The sequence below is a fragment of the Xyrauchen texanus genome, chromosome 12 (genome assembly GCF_025860055.1).
Source record: "Xyrauchen texanus isolate HMW12.3.18 chromosome 12, RBS_HiC_50CHRs, whole genome shotgun sequence".
Lineage (NCBI taxonomy): Eukaryota > Metazoa > Chordata > Actinopteri > Cypriniformes > Catostomidae > Xyrauchen > Xyrauchen texanus.
This window is the reverse complement of record NC_068287.1, coordinates 33,518,069-33,538,681: the sequence shown is the minus strand read 5'-3', so window position 1 is coordinate 33,538,681 and position 20,613 is coordinate 33,518,069. Positions and strand designations below refer to the sequence as shown.

The 20,613-nt window shown below is 40.3% G+C and overlaps 1 protein-coding gene across 1 annotated transcript in view; it reads left to right on the top strand.

The window, feature by feature from the left end:
- Positions 1-20,613, top strand: part of LOC127652629 (inactive phospholipase C-like protein 2) — a 112,439-nt gene that overhangs the window by 74,315 nt on the left and 17,511 nt on the right. Inside the window, exons 3-4 of the mRNA XM_052138884.1 lie at positions 5,192-5,395; positions 6,833-6,908. Of these exons, the coding sequence (XP_051994844.1) occupies positions 5,192-5,395; positions 6,833-6,908 (280 nt within the window). The remainder of the gene's footprint in view (positions 1-5,191; positions 5,396-6,832; positions 6,909-20,613) is intronic.

The window sequence follows — 20,613 nt, the reverse complement described above, 5'->3', positions numbered from 1 at the left end:
CTAGAGACTGTTGTGCTTGAAAATTAAAAAAATACTCAAACCCGCCCATCTAGCACCATCAAGTGCAGTGCAGTGAATAATAAAATCATGTGGCTATGGGTCAGGAGCGTCAGTTAATGTTCACATCAATCATCAGAATTGGGAAAAATGTGATCTAAATTATTTGGACCATGGCATGATTGTTGGTGCCAGATGGGCTGGTTTGAGTATTTCTGTAACTGCTGATCTCCTGGGATTTTCACACACAACAGTCTCTAGAGTTTACTCTGAATGGTGCCAAAAACAAAAAACATCCAGTGAGCAGCAGTTCTGTGGACGGAAACACCTTGTTGATGAGAGAGGTCAACAGAGAATGGCCAGACTGGTTAGAACTGACAAAGTCTATGGTAACTCAGATAACCGCTCTGTACAATTGTGTTTAGAAGAAGAGCATCTCAGAATGCTATCCGCTGTTTTGGCGGCACGAGGGGGATATAATTGTTGTGGCTGATCAGTGTAAAACACAGTGTAAAATACAGCTCTTTTAGACAAGTAATTTTCTGTGTAATTTCATAAAAATCAGAGTTTTTTTTATTTGTTGAGTATTGAGTTAGTATTGATACCGAGGTATCAGGGCTGGTATCGTACCAAAGGAAACATTCTGGTATCGGAACAACCCTATAGTACATAGTAGTTAAAGACACCTAATATAAAGTGTAATCAAATATTGAATAGGTAAATATTATCCATATTTTCATTGCTGACAAGGGACAGCTTTATGCCTCAACACCTGTAATAAACAGTGTTGGGTGTATCCAATTACAAAGTAATTAGTTACTGTAGAAAAAAGTAGTGTGAAGCATTACATTTTATATTCTTGTAATCAGATTACAGTTACTGATTTTTATTACTTGCACTAAAGTAATATGTACAATATGTAATACATTTAAAATATGAAATCACATGTAAATCTGTTAGCGTTTCTGTGACAGCAGAAGGGTGTGTGAGACAATGAATGAGGAAATATAGACATTTTGAATGAGCAGATAACCCAAAAATGTTCTTGGAAAAGTGATTTAGAAAGTAACTTAAAGTAAAATAATTAGTAATGTGATTACTTTTTTAGAATAAGTTATCAGTAAAGTAATCTGATTACATTTTAGAGAAGTAGTTAGTCATTTGTAGTGGATTATTTATTTTGAGTAATTTTCAACACAGGTAATAAATCAGTGCTGTCTAAGTGTAAGAGATTAAGAGAGTTTCTGTAGAGTTTCATGGTAAAGTAGCTACTTCTAACTTCAAAGGTGCTCTCCATGAGGAAAACATAATTGCTCATAGGTTGCTGCTTTGTGGCTCTGGAGACTTAATGTTTTGTGACTAAATGTGAGTTAGCGAAGATGTTCATCTTAATATATAAATAACAATGACAAAACAATACATTTGTTTACATAGAGTAAGAGTGTAGAGCTATGAATTGGAGACTTTGATGAGAAATGTTTCAGTTCGCATTGAAATCTCTGATGCTTTATTGCAGATTTTGTTATCCAGAGTACAGTTTGAGACGTTCTCTAATGTGTTTTACTCAGGAGAAGAATATGAAAAGAAAAGGACTCCAATTGTTCTCCATTTAATCTCACTATTGTCTAGAAGGAACAATTGCAATATTTAAGTTATTATCTTGTGTTTTTTATTTCCTGTGGCCTTACATATTTCAAATGCCACATAATCAAATTTACTAAAAGGATTTTTTTTTCTCTACTTGACCTATGAAAAAACACAAACACCCCTCTTTTCACAAACACAGTCGAAGTATCTGTAAGACATCATCCAAGTGTGCCGTAAGTGACTCTTTCCAGCGCTCTTGTGGATAGAGCCCCTCTGTTTGTGTTTGAATTCAATTATGGAATTTAGACCATGTAGCAAAGAGGTCATTATACTAAAAATGACTGATGAATAGAAAAAAGGAAGATATTATGAAAGTGCAATAGACAAGATAGAGCAGCTTTTTGGCTGGTGATTTTGTGTGGGTGGGTGTGTGACACTGCTAATAGCACTCTTATAGGAATAAATTGTTCAAGAATGTTCTGAAACAGCTTGTATATTTAAACAAACCACTAATATCACTTACACACACACACACACACACACACACACACACACACTTCAAACTTAAAGGGATAGTTCACCCAAAATTGAAAATTCTCTCATCATTTACTCACCCTCAAACCATCCCAGATGTATATGGCTTTCTTTCTTCTGCTGAACACAAAGGAAGATTGAATTAAGAATATTTCAGCTCTGTAGGTCCATACAATGCAAGTGAATGGTGGACAGAACTTTGAAGGTCCAAAAAGCAGATAAAAGCAGCATAAAGGTAATCCATACGACTCCAGTGTTTAAATCCATATCTTCACAAGGGATATTATATGCTGCTTTTATCTGCTTTTTGGACCTTCAAAGTTCTGTCCACCATTCACTTGCATTGTATGGACCTACAGAGCTGACATATTCTTATAAAAATGTTTTGCTGAGGAAAGTCATAAACACCTAGGATGGCATGATGGTGAGTAAATTATGAGAACATTTTTACTTTTTAGGTGAACTATTCCTTTAACTATAAATGTTTGTCATTTTGCTACCCAAGGTAGCTCATACAACAGAGGGAACAAATAGCAGGGAAGTGTGTGGGTGTGGGTATGTTTTGGTGTTATTGTGGGGACTGCATTTCTCAAAATGTCCCAAGTGAATAGCAAATCCTGTTGAAAACACCTTGTGGGGACGACCACAAAAGAGAAAAATATTTTTAAAAAGGCATTGTGTAAATTCATATATGTGTGTGGGCGAGTGGTTTTACATAGCTATACTTTAGTGACTGTTGTTGGCTAAATCTGACAGATTAACTGTAAATCCTTTACAGTTAAAGTTTGGGTTAGGGTTTGTCTGTAGTATTTAAAGTTGGCTTTCTACAAAAACAAGTGATGTCTATGTTATGTCCTTATTTAGATAAAGTAAATGGTGTATATAACTTTCTAGCTTCAATACTGTTTTTTAATATTGAAGCTAGGTTTTGTGCTGAGTGACTCCAGCCAGGTCTCCTAAGCAACCAAATTGGCCTGGTTGCTAGGGAGGATAGAGTCACATGGGGTAACCTCCTCCTTCATTCTCGGTGGGGCACGTGGTGAGTTGAGTGTGGATGCAGCGGTGGTTGGTGTGAAGCCTCCACACGCACAACGTCTCCATGGGTTGACGTCTCATACGCGGAGGCAGCTGGGATTCATCCTCCGCCACCCGGATTGAGTCGAGTCACTATGCGACCACAAGGACTTAAAAGCAAATTGGGAATTGGCCATTCCAAATTGGGAGAAAACAAGGAGAAAATCCCAAAAAACTAAAAATCATTGAAGCATGGTTTTGTCTTCACAAACCTTCCTTCTAGTTGATAATTAAAAGCAGCTCTGATGTGTAGTCAGATTTTTCACACATTATCAAATTTCTGACATGAGTGTGTAAACACACACACACACACACACACACACACACACACATACTTGTCATAGTGTGAAATGAAAGCACAAAACTCTCAGGGCATAGTGTATTCTGTGCGTTCAGTGTGTGTCAGGAAGCCCCTGAGGTTTATGTCTCTGAGCAGGGACGTGTGTGTTTGTGTGTGTGTGTACATGTGTGTGTGAGAGTGATGAGGAAAACAAATATTTACATTTTTGAAGAATATCATGGCCGCTCTTTTCCATAAAATGAAAGGAGACTGGGGCTAGGATAAGTCTGTGACAAACAGACTAAGTAAATTATTACAGTTTTCATTTTTGGATGAACCACTAAGGCAGCAATGTTGACGAGAGAGTTTCTCAGAGAACTCTTGCTGTTTTCGGTAGTGATTTAGCACTTAAGTGTCAGATACTAAAAGGCAAAGCTTTGTCCTTTCTCTGTCGCTCGGGGACACAAAGAGCTGAATGTGCTTTTATTACAAACTAGATCATGACTTTGATTTAGCCTCCAACTTAACAGAGAGTGTCCTCTTCTACACAATTCACATGTATTGAACATAAAGAGATTAAGAGAGGTAAACATGAGTTTCACCTCCGTCAGAGGCAGAAAAGTTAAAATTTTCTTTACTTTTGGTCACAATGAGGTAGTTACACTTACACCATGTCATTTTGTGATGTTTCTATGGCACTTCATAATTAGGCTCCTTTATGTTCAAATGACCCCGATCAGATGCATTTTAGGGTGATATTAAGGGTCAATATGCACATCGTGAATGCAGAATTACACGCTTCAACATACCATGAACGATTCTTGCTGCCCATTCAAAAGTGCAGAACTGCAAGATAATATTGCGGCTGCACATCTATTTCATGAAATCAAGCAGTTTAAACCTTTTTTACTGTAACTGTTTATTCAAGAAGTGTCATACAGAATCAACAAAGATTTTTATCTTTCTACATCACCTCACAAATAAGGGGAACATTACTCAAAGCAGAGGATTTAATGTCTGACAGTGATGGTCTTGAAATGTATTGCTGATGCAGCACTTTGCTGTAACAACAGTGCACAAGAAGACTAAACCTAAACATTAAAGAGGTGAAACTTCTTATAGAGTGTTTTTCTGTGCTGACTGTTATTCACTGTTAAGCACAGAACGTTATCATCATGCAAAAATGCTTCTCAATTAATTTGAGAAGTGTGTCTCTACCACCACCACTAAAAATAGTAATGTTAGTAGTCGACCTCATTAATTGATTAGTTAGTCGTTAAACAACTAGTCCATTACTCAGCCACCCTGGCACATTCCTAGTCATAAGATTCTGTGAGGAACAGGGCAAAAAGTGTTTATGAACTGATAACCTGCCCTTTAACTCGTAATGTTTATTTCACCTGGAATCTGCTGCGACGGGTTTCTATTAGACCAGGTTGCATTTAAAGGCAATGATTCACAGCATTTTCTGATGCAATGGAAATTCTAGTCTGTAGTCATCCAGACAAGGCTTTGGAATGTATATTGATATTTGGAAAAAATGCTGCAATTTCTAGTCAAGTTCCATCGATTTCCTCTTTGCAGCTATTTGATAGTGGTTTTCTCACTTGTATACACATACTGAAAAAACAAGCTCTGCTTTGATTACATTCCATTCAATTAAAATTGACCTGGAATTTTCACAAAGATCACTAATGTCCTCATGCAATCTCTTTACAGAATGCCATGGTGTCGTTCAAGGAGCTCTGCGGGCTGACTCCAGCAGCTAATATGAAACAGTGTATCCTGACTGTGTCCTCCTGGATGATGAACAGCGAGCGAGCGCTACGGGTAACGGTGGACCTAAGCGAGGCCTATCCCACCATGGAAGCCCAGGGCCCCATTCCAGAGCTACTCAAAAAAGTGCTCACCGCTTATGATACGGTACGGTGAAATTCTACAGTGTGGTGCAAAAAGTACATAACACAATTTGCTAGCACACTTTTATGAAAGCATTAAACCATGGTAGGATGAGGTAACTACAGTAGTACAGGAGAACACAAACACAACATTATGGTAATACACTACACAGTTTAGCTCGAATGTTAATGTTAACTTGCTTTAGATAATTAAAGGGATAGTTGAATGAAAAATTTTAATTCTTTCATAATTTACTCACCTTTATGTAGTTCCAAGCCCATATGAATTTCTTTCTAATGTGGAACACAGAAGGAGATGTTTGGCAGAATGAAACTCTCAATTCACATTTATTGCATGTTTTTCCACAGAATGAAAGTGACTGATAACTAAGACTAACATTCTGCATAATATCATCTTTTGTGTTCCACAGGTAAAAGAAAGTTTCTGCGCTGAACTTCTGCTTGCAAATGTGGCCCAACTGTTAGTGTATTCACCCCTGAATGTTACATTGATTCCTCTCTAGACAGTATAAATAATTTATTCTGTTTAGATATTAACTCATCCAATTAGTGAATCCATTTGGCTGAAACTGCATTCATTAATGCAGTCATTGCCTACAGCAGGAATGCAGCAACATATGCTCTTCCTGTTCTTTGCTTGTTCCTTCCATATAATGGGACTGTAGTACAACATATTAAATGCTGCAAAGATGTTAGAGGCTAATTTGTTAATATTACACACACACACACACACACCCACACCCTGCCACTGTATCACATCCTGCTGTGTGATTCCTCTTCATGGCACAATTCCATTTTGATTGAGTTTTTGAGTCCATTTTGAGTAGACATCCTCATATAATTTATGCAGGAATATACTGTGCTTGTTGGCCAGAGCAGCCTCCCAAGCACAGAATAGCATTGTATGACTTCCATTTTCTGAGTTTCCATCATAATTAAACTGCATTATGATGTGTCAGGTGCCATATCATTTATTAGACTGACAGCCAGGGAAGTATATATGGGCACCCCTTTCAAATGAACAGGTTTGGTTTTTCCAGGATCCCAGTGAAGACAAATCTAATACAACAGCTGACAATGTCATTCTAGAGAATTGAGTGCTTTCATCTTTATGGCAACAGATTGAGTAAGGCCCTTTTTCTGTTCCAGCATGACAATGTCCCTTTTCATAAAACAAGGTCTATAAAGAAATAATTTACTCAGTCTGATGTGAAAGAACTTGACTGGCCAGCACAAAGCCCAGACCTGGCTTTCTGCAAGAAGTATATTTATTCTTGCCTGGCCTATGGAATGTAACTCAATCTCTTCTGTCAATACAGCTTATTGCTTAGGGTGCATATGTGTATGTGTTTGAGCTTCTCTTGGGAGGGCATGTCTGATCTGGAAGTCTCACTTCCTGCTTTGACCTGACTTCCTGTTTCCTGTTGTTGGTTTCCCATAGATGATCCAGACGAGTCGTACACTGATCGAATCAGCCGATGGTGTGCACTCTAAACTCACACAAGCACAGCGAGCAGGTATAGTTGTGTACAGCACACACACGTTTGTTTCTGTATAATGATGGGGACTTTCCTTTGTTTTTATATTTTCTAATCTTACCTCTAATCCTTAAACTCACACAAACCTTTTGGCATTTTTAAAATTTTCAGCAAAATATCATTTAGTTTATGAAAGGCTGGATTACACTTCACAAATTTAACACCAATTTTAGTCATGATTTTCAGTTGGGCCGAGGTATTTGGCAGGTGAGCGACCATGAGGAGGTTAACCCAATATGACCCTACCCACCCTAGCAACCAGGCCAATTTATTTGCTTAGGAGACCTGGCTGGAGTCACCAGGGGTGGTAGTCAACATCTTTACTCACTGAGCTACCAAGGCCCCTACTTTCTTACCTAATAATTGATGTCACGTGCATTTTAGTAGGATAAGCTTGTACCATTTTGACAATGTTGCTTACTTATATGACAATTGACATGATTTTTTGTATGTGTTTTACTCGCTATTTGTCAGTTTCTGATTGAAATAAAAAAGGCACTTAAACTGTTCTTACTTAAGCAATTTTGGCATTAAAATGCTATCATGTGTGATAACAGACCAAGGAGCTCGGACCAGTTATTTTGTGAATGTGAAAAGAAATTTGCGAAACTCAAACTCACTTTAACACACTAATGCAATTGGTTCAGTATTTATGTATGGAATACCGCTCTTCACTGTAATTATGGCTGCTGGCTTGAACCTAGCACTGTGACCAAATGCATTGCCTGCTTATTAAGCATAATCGTGTAAGAACGTTGTTGTTGTTGTTGTTGTTGTTGTTGTTGATACTTTATTGATCCTTTGCAGGAAATTATATTGTCACGGCAGCTTTAACATTCAATAACAATACATAATACATAACAATAATACCTATATCGAATAATCAGTAACAGATGCATATTCAAAACAGGATATTCAATAGCAGAATTAATAACAGTATATTCAGTAACAGGTGAATATTCATAAATCGTTAAACATTCTGATGGCCGCTGGTACAAAGGACTTCCTGGTACTTTCAGACTTGCACTTTGGTGCGATCAATCTATGGCTAAAGGTGCTCTTGTTGATCACCCCAAGAGCATGGATTGGATGTAAGGGATTGTCCATGACTGATTTTAGTTTAGAGAGTATTCTTTTCTCAACCACATGCTGGATCATATCAAATTTAGTCCCCACAACCGATCCTGCTTTCTTTATCAATTTGTTGACTCGATTTAGATCTCCCATGCGAGCACCCTCTCCCCAGCACACCACAGCAAAGAACAGAGCACTTGCCACTTCACTGCCCTGGATGGCGATTGGGGTTAACGGTGTCTTCTTCCTCCTCCTAAAATCCACAACCATCTCCTTTGTTTTTAAGATGTTAAGTTGGAGATGGTTGTGGTCGCTCCAACCCACAAACTCCTTAATAGTTCTCCTGTACTCCTCCTCCTCACCTCCTTTAATTAGGCCAACCAGGACTGTATCGTCTGAAAATTTCTGGAGGAAGCAACTGCCACTATTGTACTGGAAGTCTGCTGTATAGATAGTAAACAGTAACGGGGCCAGCACGGTTCCTTGCGGCACCCCCGTATTACTCAGAATAGTATTAGAAACACTATTCTGCAGACGCACGTACTGTGGTCTACTGGATAAATAGTTCATACACCACTGGACCAATGTTGAATCCAGCTGCATCCTCCTCATCTTCTCACACAACAGTCGGGACTGGATCGTATTGAAGGCGCTTGAGAAGTCAAAAAACGTGAATCTCACAGATGCATCAGAGGTGTCCAGATGTGCATGAGTTCTTTGTAGCATGTAAATAAGGGCATCATCCACACCCATGTTGGACTGGTATGCAAACTGCAACGGATCCACGTAGTTTGACATACAGGCCTTGATGTAAGAAAAGACCTGTCTCTCGAACGTCTTCATGATATGTGAGGTGAGTAGTCAATGTAAATGTGCTCAATAATGCTCCATGGCTCAAACCTGAGATTGTGAGCAAGCACTCAAGTGGAGTTTTAACGGCACTCACTCACCTCAACTCCCATTGTCACACCCAAGAATGCACTCAAATGTGTTCGCCCATTTCTTTCGCGACACAGAACAGAGGCGGTGTGTGAAAAAAGCTTGGAGGATCAGAGACTCCAGCCACCCTAGCCATGGGCTGCTCTCACTGCTACCATAAGGCAGGCAGTATCGCAGCATCAGGACCCGCACCAGCCAACTTCATGACAGCTTCTTCCCCCAAGCAATCAGACTTTTGAACTCTTGATCACCCATGATCAACATATATCAGCACTGCACTTTATTAATCTCACACTGGACTGTCATAATTATATTTCTCTTAACAACACACTGGCAACTGACTATCAACCGACAGCCTGAATGCCAATGCAACACTATACAAAATTACTGCACATTTATATATATATATATATATATATATATATATATATATATATATATATATATATATATATATATATATTTTATTGTATACTGTGTATTCTATATTTGTGTGTATTGTATACTGTACATTGTATATAAATGTTTTGTATATTGTGTTGTGTGTGATTATGTGTATATTAGATATGTACATTGTGTTGTGTTAATCTGATGTTTATTGTAAATTGGTGTATGTCTCATCACTGTCGTGACTGCTTGGAACTACACCCAAGACTTTCACCCACTGTTGCACTTGTGTATATGGTTGAGTGACAATAAAGTGATTTGATTTTTATTTGAGAGGAGCAGCAACAACAACAACAGCCATTCCTCTAGCCATGTCAGGCATCTTGAAAAACAGGAGGGCATGTGTTTCCATGCAGTGTTACTAAATTGGGCAATTGGGCAATTGTGCGGGTGGACAAAATTTAGGCTAGATTGATTTGTGTGTTTTTAAAAAAATAAAAGTAATTACATTGCTCATGCAACTAAAATAAAAATAAAATGTCTCCACACACAATCTTTCCATCAAATAGGCAAAACAACGATTGACAGAAAATGTTCAGTCCAGTTCAGAGGAGCTATGAGTTGCCACACCCACCGAGCATGTTATTTGTAAGTGTTACTCATGGATTTTAGGCATAGATGTCGGGAAATCATAACATGACAAAGAGGGGAAAAAATTTGATTATCTGTGGATATATGGATTTTTTTTATGCCCATTTGACACTCTTGCAAACCAATGGAGAAACTGCACCTGAGAATTTGTACCGTGACCATTTATGCCTTTTGCAAGAATTTTAATGATGCTGGATGTGATCACTGCAGGATATTTCAAGATTTTAGCTCCCTCATTGTGATCATGTTGTTCACTCTTTCCACATCTAATAGTCATATGGAGAGAGCATAAAAGACAGCCGATCCTCTTTAGTCTAATTGATGTGTGCGCAGGCCTGAACACGGAATGGATGAACATCAGCTGTGTTCAGTCCTCTCTGACAGCTGTCTGGGAACTTAGAATTTTCTGTGTATAAGACAATTCAACTGAATGTACAAAGATTTACAGTTCCCTGTGTGCCACTCACTCGACGTTGTGTCAAATGAAACAACACTAGGACACACTAGGGGACTTTCTTGAAGGCCTCGATTACCTCTGAACTTGAGAAAAGGCCAATGAGAATTTGGCAGACAGAATTTTCATGTCCCTCTCCGGACATACGGGTATAAAAAGAGGGATTCGACAGATTCGACAGCGCTTCTAAAAGAGAGTATTCCCTAATTTATTTTCTCTAAAAGAGCACACACAGCAGGCGCTGAACGTCCTTTTCAGGACGTGCCTTTTTAAAGATGCCCTTCTGCCCCTGTGTAGTTTCTGGATGTCGATTTCTCTCCGCTCCCGATGGTCATAGACGCAGCCGCGTGTGTCTGGGCCGCAATCACACTGAGGATGCATTTGTGGATGGTTCATGTTCTCATTGGGAGAACTTAACCATGGCAACATTGCGGTCACTGCTTTCCTTCCTAAAAAGGAACACCACTCCAGCCCCTCCCCGTCACTCCTTCCCACAGGATTGAGGATGACCCTGATGGCGATGGAGGTGATTTGGAGATGGCAGCAGGCTTGGTTTCACCGGTAGATCCCCACGAACCACCCGACCCCCGGCACGCTCATTGACTTCCGAGCCCGCTGAGCTGGATGCTGAATTTGCTGCTGCATCGGAGAGCGTCCCAGCTTCTGACAAGGAAGACTCAACTGGAAAGCCACCTTCGGGTCAGCATGCCCAGATGGCCGACATGATTGCCTGGGTGTTCCCTTCCAAGGTCTGTAGAATGACGTCATCACTGACAGCCAAAGCCCTGCATGCCATGGCCCTCCTGCAGGTTCACCAGGCCAAGGCACTCAAAGATCTGCACTCGGGTAGCCCTGACCCCGACGTGTTGCAGGAACTGCACTCTGCAACCGACCTCGCCCTCTGGGCCACGAAGGTCACAGCATGGACACTCGGGCAGGCAATGGCCACCCTCGTGGTCCAGGAAGGTCACCTATGGCTATATGCGGGAGGTAGACAAAACCCACTTTCTCAACGCCCCCCACTCCCAGCTCAGCCTATTCAGCGACACCGTTGACGACATCGGCCAGCAGTTCTCGCCGGTGAAGAAATAGATGGAGGCCATTTAAATGTGGTGGGCAGTCCCTGCTGCCCCCCGGTCACCGTGTTTGTATCAACTCCTCCCTCACAGCAGGTAGGATCTACCTCCGTGCCATTTCCACATGTGGCCTGAAAAAACATGTGACGTATTTTGCCACACTTTACCTCCCCCCAGCCTGGGCAGGTGGTGGTCTCCGGAGTCTTTTCCCCCTGAAAGAATAAAATTGGAAAAGAACGTCTTCCCCGATGCGTGTTACAGCCTTAAAATGGCCTGAGCCGCTTTAACTCTATGAGAGAAACATAGAGAGAGAGAAAAGGCGCGGCCTGCTCCCATGCTTGGCACGTCGCTTTGTTCCCCCCTTTCGGGATGCCGGGAACCTAAAAAGTTTATGTTTTTTATGGGGCGTTGGGGAAGGGTACGTGCAGTCTGACCCAGCCTGTTGCTTTTGCACGCAACCGCCTGCCAACACCTGCGTCAGCAGCTCACGTACACGGTTCAGCGCATGCCGTGATTGAATAGGGACCCCTAGTGTCACTTCATTCGACACAACGTCGAGTGAGCGACAGAAGGGGAACATTTAGGTTACTGTCGTTGCTTTGGCAATGCTTTGGTGTTATGGGTAATATGCGCTTGAATACACTACTTGGACGTTTTTATACATTCGGCTCACTCTGGTTTTGAAATATCATTGGACTGGAAAACATCAAACTAATATAATAAGTCGACACTGTTTCCACATGAGTTTGTGATTGGATTGGATCAAATTGACTAGACCGAGTCGGTGTGAAACCTACTTGTTTGATGTGTGATGCTCAGGTTTCGTCTGTAGCGATTTTTACAAAGTGTGTGAAGTGTGTGATTCTTTGTCTTTTAAATTCTGTTCAGATTTTAAAAGTCATGTACTGTAATCCAGCCTTAAACCATTTTCCTTATGGGGACTGTTGGCTAGTCCTCACAATGGAGGTAAGTTCACATTTTGCTTTACTATTACTACTATTTACTATTTGTTCACCCTAATGTATGCAAAACCTGAACCATAGACATACAGATTAGCAGTAATATTAACAGTTCAACCACAACATTGGTTCATAATTCAACTACAGTACTTCACAATTATTAGGCATTATTAATGGCTTTGTAATTTCATTATCTCTGTTTACCCAATGAGCAACAGGAGAGCATGAATATGTGGCATAAGTAAGCACACACACAATCTTGTGTGCCACTTGGTAGTGGAAGTAAATTATTCTCCTCTTGAGTTCTCCTCCAAAGCTACATTTTTCCATCTGCTTGTGTCTGTAGGTATGTTCTGGAATGTAGTTGGCCTCCTGTGGACAGTTATGAAGATCCTGGGGGCTTTTTTACCCACTTCTGACACAAAACACACCCCAACACAACAATTGCCCGTTATTTTGAAGCAATGCTGGGGATGTCTCCTAAAGCCATGTATTCTGTTTTTATAGTTTATTCACAAAGCTAAGATTTTGAAGAAAGAAAAAAGAAAGGAGGAAAGAGAGAGAGAGCATGAGGAAAAACAATGTGCATTTGGAATAGAATTGACGCAGCAAAAGCAAATTACATACAGTAATATAAAAAGTCATTTAATAATAAAATAAATAAATATCATAATCCTTTGATTTATATTAATCAGGATACCCACAGTCATGAAAAACCTGAAATATCAGGAAATTTGAAAATTGTGATTGTGTTGAATTGTGAAGAAAATTCATGGAAATAAATGAATACAATATAAAAATGTCATGGAAATTTCTATAGTGAATATACATAATTTTTTCTAGTTATGCTCTACTAAAATAGCGTGCTTCTAAAATATTTCATGAGCTACACATTACTCTTTATGAGTGCAATTTCTATTAAATATTTTTTTTTTTTAAAGTCTTATCAAGAAATTACTAACAACTGGAAAATTCATGGCAATGCATTGGTCAAAAGATGTGGGAACCCAGATTAATGTTCCCTTATCCCCTGGTTGGACATAAGTCTCAGTGAGCACGTTTTCATGCACAATTATCAGCGTATTGGTGTGTATGTAAACACGTTCAATGTTCAAGGAGAAATCTACTATAGGGGTTGATGGACTAACCATAAATCAATAAGGTTGTCATGCTCGGCCACTCTGTCTCATACTATGTGCTTTCATCTAACCTATATCTTTCTTGCTGGTAGAGAGGTTGAATCAAGCCTTTGCTAATGACTTTCTCTGCCCTTAATGGTTTTTACTAAAAATATGTACATGTTTCTACAACACTTACAGTCTTTCAAATTCTCTCTCCCTTTTGCTCATGCAGATCTGGACTTGTCCAGCTTAGGGTCACAGCTGCCAATTTGAACCTTAATTAGCAGAGGAAGGGGAGCTTGGGCAGCTGTTTGAGCAAGAGAGAGAGAGTGCAGTTGAAGTGCAGATAGCGTTGTCGAGCACCTCTCCATTCTAATAAACACTTCAGTCTGACCCTGATAATTAAAAGTGAGGTAATTATGATGGAGAGAAGGCAAGACAAGGCAGAGAGAGGTAGAACAACTACTATTGGCCATTTCAGCTCTCATAAACATGATTCTCATATCCCATGGTTGAGCAAGGCCAGAAACACACTCAACACTAATACACAAATACAGACGCTGAATGATTGGTAAATGCATTGTAAGCGAGTATATAGATGGATGGATGATGGTCACAAACTTGTGTTAAGTCTGATTACACACTGTGTAAAGGACCTCTCAGACTCACTTTTATGGAAACAGTTACGAATACCCACCTATAAGAATTCAAACATACATACATGCATGAATATAAAAACATTAAACAGAATGCCTTCAGTTATATTCATGATAAAAATCCACATGACATGCCAGTTATATCTTTGCAAAAACTCATATACAGTATCATATTCTTATTGAGAAGGTTATTCAATTCTGCCTGTAACTAACAATCTTATTTTCTATTCATCACAATCACTCAATCCTATACTTTATCCTGTTACCTTAATCCTTTACATCATATCTTAATCCTTACCTTTATTCGTCTTTTTTCCTGTGCCTTTCCTGTGACACCTCAGATTCCACCCGACACATCAACATGTCACATCAAATCATCCAATCAAAAGGCAGCTTATTCTGAGAGGATCACCATATAACACTGCCATTGCCATAGCAACCACATTAAGTGTAACTGGGAGACTTCATCTATCATTAAACACCCTCATAATTTTCTCATTTGTATTTTCCTTGTTAGGGATGTGAAAAGTACTGGTACTTTGGTACCGATACAAAAATATAAAATAAAATAAAATGTAATGAGACCAGTCTTTTTGTAGTCTCGCTATACAAAGTACAATTCATGTATTATTTGAGTTAACTAAGTAGATGTTGGTGGGAAATGTTTAAGGCTAAATGTCTTTTTAAGTCCTTCCCGAATTGATTGCGGAAGTGCTCATAGATGCAGTGTCCTTTTTTATTTGGCTGATGAAGGCATTCATTTATTGTCCATGTATTGCATTTTAAGAGCGTGTAGCCCATTCTCTGATGGGCTACACAGATAATGAAGATGATGCAGGCAGAGGTCAGTGAGGTGTGCCTTGCAGTCTAGGTGGAAGCTTGTGGCAGTTTATTTGCGGTAAAATCCATCCTATGGCTGAGGTTCAGGTAGTAGCCAGTGAAGTATTCCTTGTAGTACGAAAGGGGTTGGCAGCAGTTCATCCTCTGTGAAGTCCATCTTAATATATTGAAGTGATACAGACATCATTGAAGCGGCCCTCGCTAACTGGTTGCGATTTGTAGTCATCGCTCAATGACAACAGTGGGTGTGGGATATCGGGCTGGACCAGAGCTGGATCTAGCAGGCTCTCGTGACCTCGGGATATGTATGGCAAACAAATAGAATAATATTAGCGTAGATGCCATTCACTTTAAAATAGAATATGAGAAATCTTTCTGGTTCTGGCAGACCTGATTAATGCAGCATAACTATGGGTTGAGGGATAAATTAGATGTATGCCTGGCCGAAGAGATGAGTATTTAGTCTAGACTTAAATGGAGAGAGTGTGTCTGAGTCTCAAAAAATGCTAGGATTGCTTTTCTATAGTTTAAGAGCCATATAGGAAAAGGATCAACCTCCCTTTTTAGATTTTAATATTCTACTCTATGTACCATTAACGGGCTGGAATTTTGTGACCGTAGTGAACGTGATGGATTATAACACTATACATGGTTGCTTAAGTACTGAGGAGCTAGACCATTCAAAGCTTTGTAAGTAATTAGCAGAATCTTTAAATTGGTACGAAATTTAGAATCATATTTCTTGTTTCATCACCATGCACATACACTAGCTACTGCATTGTGCTGCTGCATTTTGCATCAAGCTTAGTTATTAAACCTGTAGGACATCCTCCTAGTTATTTATTACAATAATATAGCATGACCAACAGCATGCTATAAAACAGCATGGGCCAAACTGTCACGGGCAATCAGAGAGGCAAAGCGCACACGCCCAGAGAATCCACAGTCACTTCCAGGACAGCGGTGACACGCGGCGCATGTGGCAGGGCATCCAGACCATCACCAACTACAGGACAACATCAGTTGCCTGTGACGAAGATGCCTCCCTTGCGCTGAACGACTTCTACGTGTAGAAGTGCAGAACGACATGATGGCGAGGAAGTCCACCCCTCCTCCCAACGACCAGGTGCTCTGTCTTACCACGGCAGATGTGAGGAAAACTCTACGTAGAGTCAACCCACGGAAGGCTGCTGGACCAGACAACATTCCTGGCAGAGTGCTCAGAGGATGTGCAGACCAGCTAGCAGATGTTCTTACCGACATCTTCAACATCTCTCTGAGCAGCGCCGTCGTTCCAACGAGCTTCAAGGCCACCACCATCATCCCCATGCCAAAGAAGTCTTCAGTGTCCTGCCTCAACGACTACCGTCCCGTCGCGACTTACACCCATCATCATGAAGTGCTTCGAGAGGCTCGTCATGAGGCAGATTAAGACCCAGCTGCCCCCTCACTAGACCCACTGCAGTTTGCGTGATCGTTCAAACCGTTCAACGGACGATGCCATCACCACAACCCTCCATCTGGCCCTCACCCACCTAGACAATAAGGACTCATACGTTCGAATGCTGTTCATAGATTTCAGCTCAGCATTCAACACAATCATACCCCAGCACCTGATTGGAAAGCTGAACCTGCTGGGCCTGGACACCTCCCTCTGCAACTGGATCCTGGACTTCCTGACTGGGAGACCTCAGTCAGTCCGGATCGGGAACAGCATCTCCACCACCACCACACTGAGCACTGGGGCCCCCAGGGCTGTGTGCTCAGTCCACTGCTGTCCTCTGCTGACTCACGACTGTGCAGCAATGCACAGCTCGAATCACATCATCAAGTTCGCCGATGACACGACCGTGGTGGGTCTCATCAGCAAGAACAACGAGTCAGCATACAGAGAGGAGGTGCAGCGGCTGACGAACTGGTGTAGAGCCAACAACCTGTCCCTGAATGTCGACAAAACAAAAGAGATGGTTGTTGACTTTAGGAGAGCACAAGGTGAACACACTCCGCTGAACATCGACGGCTCCTCTGTGGAGATCATCAAAAGCACCAAATTCCTTGGTGTTCACTTGGCGGAGAACCTCACCTGGTCCCTCAACACCAGCTCTATCACCAAGAAAGCCCAGCAGCGTCTCTACTTTCTTCGAAGGCTGAGGAAAGCACATCTCCCAACCCCCATCCTCACTACATTCTATAGAGGGACTACTGAGAGCATCCTGAGCAGCTGCATCACTGCCTGGTTTGGGACTTGCACCGTTTCGGACCGCAAAGCCCTGCAGAGGATAGTGAGGACAGCTGAGAAGATCATTGGGGTCTCTCTTCCCTCCATCAAAGACATTTACAAAAAACACTGTATCCACAAAGCAACCAGCATTGTGGACGACCCCACACACCCCTCACACAAACTCTTTACCCTCCTCCCGTCTGGCAAGAGGTACCGAAGCATTCGGGCCCTCACGGCCAGACTGTGTAACAGCTTCTTCCCCAAGCCATCAGACTCCTCAATACTCAGAGACTGGTTTGACACACACGTGTCCTGAGTTGCACTTTAATTACTGTCACTTTATAACTGTCTGCTACCTCAATAACTGCTATGTGCATAGAACATTATCTCATAGTATGTTATGTTTACATTTTTAGAAACTGTCATCTTTTTGCACTACTGAGTACTGGTCAGCGCTGCACTGTCTATTGTCCTGTTCATTGTCAGTAATTTGTTGTACTGTCCTGTACTTTTTGCACATGTTTGCACGTGCACTTTATATAGGTATATGTAGGTTTTTTTATATAGGTATTTTATTTCGTTGTGTTGTCTCATGTGGTCCTGTGTTGGTCCTTTGTTGTTTTTATGTAGCACCATGGTCCTGGAGGAACGTTGTCTCGTTTTGCTGTGTATTGTACTAACTGTATATGGTTGAAACGACAATAAAAACCACTTGACTTGACTTGAAATAGCCATGAAAGCATGAATTAGCTTTTCAGCATCAGAAATCAAGAGCATGTATCGTAACTTAGCAATATTTCTGAGGTGAAAGAATGCTGTTCTACAAAAGAATGTTGTATGGAAATTAGATTTTTAAAGGATAGATCGCTATCAAACAAAACACTACATCCATTAACAGACAAATTATATTCTAGCATCTTATTTTTAGAGATTTTGGTGTTATAATTAATACCTCTGTTTTGTCAGAACTGAGTAAATGAAATTTCTAGCCATCCAGTCTTTGATATCAATGATAGACTCTGCTAACTTGTAGAATTAAGAAATTTTAACAGGTCTTGAAGCGATATAAAGCTGTGTATTGTCAGTAACAGTGAAAACTAATGTTTCCTGATAATGTCTCCCAGGGGAAGCATACAATGGTGGCTTGGTAAATATGTCTTTATTGTTAATCCTTTTGACCTTTCATTCAAAATATTCACAAACATATATCCTCTAATGGATATCAAACAATTGCAAACACAACACACATTTAATATTTTATAACTAATATTAGTTATAAAGTGCAATAACTAATATTTTTGTCATATGTGTGTGGCACAATTATTGGCACCCTTTTTTCAATACTTTGTGCAACCTCCCATTGCCAAGATACCAGCTCTGAGTCTTCTCCTATAATGCATAATGAGGTTGGAGAACACATGGCAAAGATCTGAGAATATTCCTCCATTCAGAAACTCTCCAGATCCTTCACATTCCGAGGTCCACATGGTGGACTCTCCTCTTCAGTTTACCCCACAGGTTTTCTATGGAGTTCAGGTCAGGAGACTGGGATGGCCATGGCAGAACCTTGATTTTGTGCACAGTAAACCATTTTTGTGTTTATTCTGATGTGTGCTTTGGATCATTGTCTTGCTGGATGATCCAGCCAGGGCCCATTTTAAGCTTTCTGGCTGAGGCAGTCAGATTTAGATTTTTTTTTATCTGTTGGTATTTAATAGTCCATGATGCCATGTGTCCGAACAAGATGTCCAGGACCTTTGGCATAAAATCGGTCCCACAACGTTAAATATCCACCACCATATTTAACAGTGGCTATAAGGTACTTTTCCATACGGCTACCTCTCTGTGTGCCAAACCCATCTCAAAAAGCTCCAATTTGTTTTATCTGACCATAGAACCCAGTCCCATTTGAAGTTCTAGTAGTGTCAGGCAAACTTAAGATCCTTGCATTTGTTGTTGCATGAGAGCAGAGGCTTTTTACTTGAAACCCTCCCAAACAACTTGTTGTGATATCGGTGAGGTCTGATTGAAGTCTTGGAGACTTTCTGACCCCAAAGCACAAATAATTTTTGCAATTATCCAACTGTGATCCTTGGAGAATTTTTGGCCATGCAAACCATCCTCCTCACCATGCTTGTAGACAATATAGACATGCGTCCTCTTTCAGGTTGATTCTTAACATCCCCAGTTGATTGGAACATCTTAATTATTGCCCTGATGGTGGAAATTGGTATTTTCAATGCTTTAGCAATTTTCTCAGCCATTTTCCATTTTGTGAAGCTCAACAACCATTTGCCACACATCACTACTTTATTCTTTGGTCTTACCCATGAAGGGAATTTGGCTTGTGTGTTGCTTCATATTTATACCCCTCTGAAACAGGAAGTCATGGCTGAACAATGTCATGTTTTTAGTCACCCAGGTGTACTAATGAATGGGAATATACTTCAGATATATTTTACTCATAAGAATTTCTAGGGGTGCCAATAATAGTTTACAAAAAAGCTTTTTGATTAAACTTGTATTGTGTTTGCAATTGTTTGATATCCATTAGAGGATATATTTTTGTGAATATTTTGAATGAAAGATATATTTTTCACTGCCTTCTTTGCTCATATTTACCAAGGGTGCCAATATTTCTTGCCACTACAAGGAGAAAAGCAGAGGACTTAATACTGAGCCCTGCGGCACTCCATACAGCTACTTGATCTGAAAATTCCTCATTTACACAAACAGGTGATCAGATAAATAGGACCTAAACCATGCTAATGCCTGTCCATAAATGCCAACAAAATTCTCAAGTCTGTGAAATGTGATCAGCTTGAAAGTTCTGAGAAAATGTCCTGAATATAGTTAGAGACACTATCTTTCCAAGCACCGCGAAAGGCCTTTAATTTTGTACTCTTCCCCTTGCATTCCATTTTCTGAACTGCTCTCCTAAGAGTGTAAGTGTAATCATTGTACCACGATACAGAGCATTTTTTCTTTAACTTTCTTTAATAGAAGGGAGGTGACACTCTCTAGAATGCTAGAGAAGACTGTATCCATATTTTCTGTGACTACAAATTCTTCTGAACTTTTTGGCATACTGAGGATTTGAGACAGATCTGGAAGATTATTAGTAAAACTTTCTTTAGTGGTAAAAGAATCTAACCGATCAATAATGTGTTGTAGATTGAGTGACCTTAGCTAAGCACAACATGCAAGAGATGTGGTAATGATCTGAGATGTCATGGCCCTGTGGCAGAATTGCTGTATTATCAACTTCAACTCCATAAGACATACTATAATTAACCTTTCCACACG